Here is a 5,699-nt window from a genome sequence, read left to right as displayed (position 1 = left end):
GCACTGCTGCACTAGTGCAATAAGTTGGAAAGAGACAAACATACTTTCTTTCACTCTAACTAATTGCACTAGTGTAGCAGTGCAGCTAAAAAGAACAGACCCGATACGTTTAGGTTAGGATGCACATGCACGTATCAAAACATCTGACGTATCTCGAAACGATGACATTTGAGAAAACCAAATTCGAGCTTCTCAAATTTATAGCAATTGCAATCATAAGTAAGTTGCACAAAATGGACTGCTTGAAATTATTGGAAACTTTAGACATGTTCGGTTATGCCGGTATTTGCATAAGTACCGAAAATTCGCAGCTACTGCAGAATTCGCTGCTCATTTTGCAGACAGAAAATCACTTTCGAAAATGTTATTATTGGGGTAGAATTAATGGATTACAAAATGATTATCATATCGCGTACGGTTACGAAAAGGATTGCATGAATGGCCAGGTATACTACTACAGGTAATTTGATTAAAGTGTATCGAAATGCAATTTCTATTTTAGCAAATTGAATTATAAAATCTTTGAAATTAATGTATGTATTTAAATTATGAAGTTGATCACTAATCATTATAATTTATTTGTATTCTTTATTTCACTTATATTTTTTTCTTCAGAATAAGATTTTTCTTTTTAATTATGTTTGGAGGCATTTTGACTTATTTTTACCCTTTTATGATATAGCACGGATGGCTTGAATTGGCTGTTGCTGCCAAAAGCGACAAAGTGTGGACGATTCTTGAGTCCTTTGGTGATTAACAGATTTGATGGTGATCCATCTATTGTCACAAATGTTTACAACGCCAACCCACCGTTTCCACCAAACGAGGATCCTAAAACTTATTACGATGTAATCGTGCAATTAAAAACATATTTCTTCAAATTTTTCCCAAGAAAAATTCAGATTCAAGAAATTGCTAAAATTAAATCACATTCATTAATATAATTTAAAGAATATTTTTTTTAGGTGTAATTTTATAATATTCAAGAATCTATAGTTTATGTAATAAACAAGGCGTGAAAAAACGACGAATGTAGGGTCCTATACCAAAGGAACTGAAGGAGGAGGACCGTCTCGCAGCTATCGTGGAATCAATCATGGAAGATGCGGCAATCATTCCACGTGGGGCCTGGTTCAAATGTCCAAACGGCGATGTCATCGAGAATCCGAGCTTCGAAGGTCTTTGCGCCTCGGATGCTTCGCATCTAAAGTCCTACTTGCACGCTCGTTCACCGAAAGAGAAATGGAATACCAATTTACTGTCTCGGTCCGATTATAATTACGTGTTAGATTTCCTGGATAGCATAGATTTGGATGTTCCTCAAGGTATCGATAAACAATAGAACGACCAAGTTAATTATGAATTAAATTACAAGAAGAATGCATAATAGAAAGCAATGATATTATTTTATGATTACATTCGAGTTTAATGCCGTGCTGTTTTAATATATTTAAGAACTCTGATCGATTATATATATTAATGTATCTCTTTATTTATTTCTACAGAATGTTGGGATATGCAATTTTTTTGGAACGGTCGCCTGGTCATTTTGCACAGTCTGTATTGGCATGGAATGACCTTCTTCCACAAATTGAATTCTCCCCATTATGGATTTTTATATGTCGGGCATGGAAAAAAGAATCTAGATCTTCCATTCATGTATTAATATGAAGTACAAAAATAATTATGCAAAATTGTTACAGATTAAACTATTTCTTTAAAATTCAAAAATTTATGTGCATTCTTACATTAAAATATATTTTTAAAACCTATTTAAAAATATAATTCTATATATTATTATAATTTAAAAATTAATTTTCATTTTTTTAGATATATTTGTTAAATTTTTTATTTTTTTTAACTTATCATTTTCAATTTTCTCTCTTTTTTTAAATAATCTATTCATTATCTATTTTTTATAGAAATTAGTAATTTTATATTTATTTGTCTTATATGCCTTAAACTTAATAATAAGAAAAATCATTTTTTATACTTTATGTTATATAATAATAAGCATAGATATTGTAGTGTTAGAAATAAGTATAATTTGAATTTTGACCATGAAGTTAATAAAAGCATGATGTGTTTCAAACGTATCGAGCGTAACACGTGAAATTGTCGGCCTACAATATGAAGTATTCCGCGAAACACACGAACGATATATTCAGTCGAACGAATAATCGATATGTGCGACGAAATAATTCCACGAGCGCCATTGTTCTTAACGTCCGGTTCCCGTCACGAAAATCCATTGTCCGCTCGTGTTCTCGTTCGCGTTCGCGCTTGACAACTTTTGAATTTGCGACAATGTTAAATTTCGTGCTTCCTGCGGAACTCGTGCATTCTCGCGTCAGTCTGAAATTCAGGATTCTACGAAATTAAATTTGTGTATAGCCGCAACGAAATGGCTTGAATCGCACTAGGAAATGAACTCTGAGAAACTCGCAGAATACCCCTAATCGCCACACGTAAGTCATTAATTTTGCTTATAAAAGGAAGTAAAATACAAACTGATTCAAGTATACTAAAGCCTAATAAATTTTGCATTACACTAGAACATTATGATATTCTAATTACCGAAAGATCTCTTTCAGATTTATTATATTAAAATATAATAATAATAGTAACGAACATTTATTTTAAAATTTTATTTTAAAATTCTAACAATAATATTCTGAAAACAAAAAATAAATAAATCGAGACATACTAAAGTTTATTCGAGTAACAGAAAGAAATAGAAAATATGATATAGAGAACGAGATATGAATATAAAACTGCGTGAGAGAATACAACTATTACATTTACATTAGCATTTAAAAATAGAAATTGCAACATTTCAGGATCAAAGGATATAGATCGCATCTCTTCGCTCGAGAGGATTCAAACCGTCGCGACTTTCGCGCGCTTTCGTCGAGCCTCGTGGCGCGCATGGTTGCCGCTAGATGGCGCGCGGCAGCAACATGGCGGCGCGAGCGCACGTAACGAAGCCGGCCGGGGACGCACAAGCGCAGTCGAGCAGCGGAGTTGAACGTGGTGACCGGCGTTTCCTTTAGTGAAGTGTTCCGAGTTGATTGCGAGTGATCCCAAGGAACGACCTGACCTGTGCGCTCTACTATCTCCTTCTCTCTCTCGTGGGGATTCGACGACTACAACATTTCGCCGAGCACGGTAAGTGCCAGCGAATAATCGCGTAGCGAACGCATCGCAAACGCGTGCCTGTCTCGCGCCGAAATTTCCGTTACTTTAGGGAGCGCGAAGTAGCGTCTCGAAGCCGGGACGCGTCCGGCAAGCCGGCTTCCCTTCCCGGCACGTGGCAATTTCCAGAAAATTCCTCGACCGAGAAATCTCAGATCTCGTTGCACGCGACAGGAGCATCGACTTATGTACGGAATATTCCCGATTTATTACGGAATATTCCCTCGAGATACATCCCCCCCTCCCTTTCTTCCCTTTCGGCCGATGACAGGCGACGTGAATTTTGCTGCTGTTCGTGCGCAAATTAAGCGTCACCTGGCGTTGGGGCAAGAATTTCCGGCCCTTTCGTCAGCTATGATCGCGTAGAAAAAAAGTTTCCTGGAAATATTTACACTTGTATAGATCGGGTTTTTCTTTCGAAATTTCGGAGTAAGAATTATGGTTATTATGACGATCTCATTTGAAATATTCAACGAAATGTCGAACCATTTTCGTTGAATATTAATGCGCATTTATTTTCTTGCAACGCGGCGATAATCGATACGCATAATTTCGAGGGAACTCGAGTATACGAAGAATTATACGGAGTATAATTACTAGAGAGAGAGCTCCGAGTTTTCTCTCCTTTCATCGACTAGCGAGCGATAAAAATGCCGACTTTATCATTTGCGTGTGAATAGCGTGAGATATTTATTGCCCTCCCTTATTTATGTAGACGTTCGCTTTTTCGTATTTACGCGATGGCGTTCATGCGACGTGTCGTGTCTCGATTCAAGGTTAGCAAGGTCAAAGAGAATTACGGACTTGTCGTTATCTGACAATAAGCATACTTCTTACTCTCTTCTCTTTTCGAAAAATGCATAAAGGACAGTTACTTTTCTCGAGTGCTCTTTAATTTTGTTTCGCGACATGAAGACATTTTATCGAGTATGTCGTTTCTTTTTAATAATTTATATATTTTTGTTATCCGCCAGATGTATAATTATGGCGTATTAATCTTTCTCGTACTTGATATATTTCAAAAATCTTGTATGAAACGATATACTAAGAAATATTAGCATCGTATCAACTTGATTCTGGCGCAAATTAATGGAAAATTATATGTTAAATACAGAGATTTTTTTTTATCTGCTAGATGTATAATTATGGCATATTAATCTCTCTCGTACTTCATATTTTTCAAAAATCTTGTATAAAGCAATATGTAAGAAATAAGCATTATATATACTTGATTCTAGCGCGAATTAATGGAAAATTACATAAATATAGAAATAAATACTGCATTAGAGATTATTTTGTCACTTGAAATATATCAGAATAAAGTTGATTCGATTGTAAAATGGAACAACATGTATAATTGAAGAGCTCGATATAATTTATGCAAGGTGTTTTTTAAATATATAAAATTATGCTTTTTTTAAAACTCGATTTTACAGATTCTAAGATTAATTTATTCTTGCTTGAAATATTTCAATTATATTATTTATATGATTATATATTCATCATTTGTTCATATTTGTTCATATTTGTTATTTACATACATATATTATTATATTGCTACACTTATATGATCTATAAATTATTCCTCGTACATGACCATGGAAATAACTGAAATTTATCGCCCGTCCCCCGAAGAAAATCCCTCGTTCGCTGATATACCTAGTGTATTTATTTTACGCAACTACACGTACAATCATAGGAACTCTCCTGCGTGAAAATTCCCTATCGTGTTATATAATTTCGTGAAAATTCCCTATCGTGTTAATTTCGCGATCGCGATCGCGTCGTCCCACTTTTCGTAGACCGTAAGAGGCTGCAGTCTCGTCCGGTTTTCAATTCGTTTCTGCGGTTTCACGATCGTCCAGCCGACAATGTGTCATTCTCCACATTCGTATACACAGATTAGATTTATTTTCGTACATCGAAGAAATCAACGACGAAGCGATAACTTCTTCCTTTCTCTCCCCCTCTTTCCCCTTCCAACCCTTCTCTGCCTCCTCCTCCTTTTCTTTACGATAGAAAATCCTCCGGCTGTCTTTTATCCGATTCATATGCGCGGCTCGTGCGTACGCGATCGTGTAGTCGATTCCGAGCACGGATCGCGAGTTCCGGTTCCTATTCAAGTAGCATCCTCCGTATCCCGACGAATACACCACTCGTTTTCATCCTCCTGTTCTTCTTCTTCTCGTGTACATACATATCGCCACGTGTGAATTTTATTTGGCTCCGATCTCCGATATTCGCTCGGACATGGCCGATTTTTCATCCGTTTTCATCCACGAGTGCCTTTCGTTATATCGCGTTGTTGGAAGAAATTACAGATTTTTACAACAGGCAAATTCCCCAGTTATATCTCCCTTCTATATTCATTATTTCTCTTTTTCCAATCTATTTATTCCCCGCCGCAAATTAATTCCTTTTGTTCCCGCGTCGACAGAGAGATGATGCTGATAGCTCGAGATGACGCTAACGAGCATTTAATTGCGGTTAAATTAACGCCAGCA

General features: G+C 36.2%; 1 protein-coding gene and 1 long non-coding RNA gene across 2 annotated transcripts in view; both read left to right on the top strand.

Moving 5' to 3' along the window:
• The first annotated feature begins 90 nt into the window (after positions 1–90).
• Positions 91–1,731, top strand: Rsph9 (Radial spoke head protein 9). Its single transcript, XM_083087311.1, has 4 exons — positions 91–460; positions 683–848; positions 1,037–1,325; positions 1,506–1,731. The coding sequence occupies exons 1-4, from the start codon at positions 120–122 to the stop codon at positions 1,664–1,666; spliced, it is 957 nt and encodes a 318-aa protein (XP_082943437.1). The 5' UTR covers positions 91–119; the 3' UTR covers positions 1,667–1,731.
• Positions 1,732–2,218: 487 nt separating this feature from the next.
• The window catches only part of LOC145964565 (uncharacterized), a 35,531-nt gene continuing 32,050 nt past the window's right edge, over positions 2,219–5,699 (top strand). Inside the window, exons 1-2 of the long non-coding RNA XR_014436508.1 lie at positions 2,219–2,468; positions 2,841–3,168. This is a non-coding gene — a long non-coding RNA (uncharacterized LOC145964565). The remainder of the gene's footprint in view (positions 2,469–2,840; positions 3,169–5,699) is intronic.

This window comes from Camponotus vicinus, unplaced genomic scaffold (assembly GCF_025532165.1).
Source record: "Camponotus vicinus isolate PSW18456_S1 unplaced genomic scaffold, iyCamVici1.0 SCAF_13, whole genome shotgun sequence".
Classification (NCBI taxonomy): Eukaryota; Metazoa; Arthropoda; class Insecta; order Hymenoptera; family Formicidae; genus Camponotus; species Camponotus vicinus.
This window is presented reverse-complemented; position numbering and strand designations above follow the sequence as displayed.

Coding starts and splice junctions, on each gene's coding strand:
- Rsph9 (XM_083087311.1), top strand. CDS start 120: ATGCACATGCACGTATCAAAACATCTGACGTATCTCGAAACGATGACA. Junction 849..1,036: donor ATCCTAAAACTTATTACGAT/GTAATCGTGCAA, acceptor CGACGAATGTAG/GGTCCTATACCAAAGGAACT. Junction 1,326..1,505: donor AGATTTGGATGTTCCTCAAG/GTATCGATAAAC, acceptor TTATTTCTACAG/AATGTTGGGATATGCAATTT.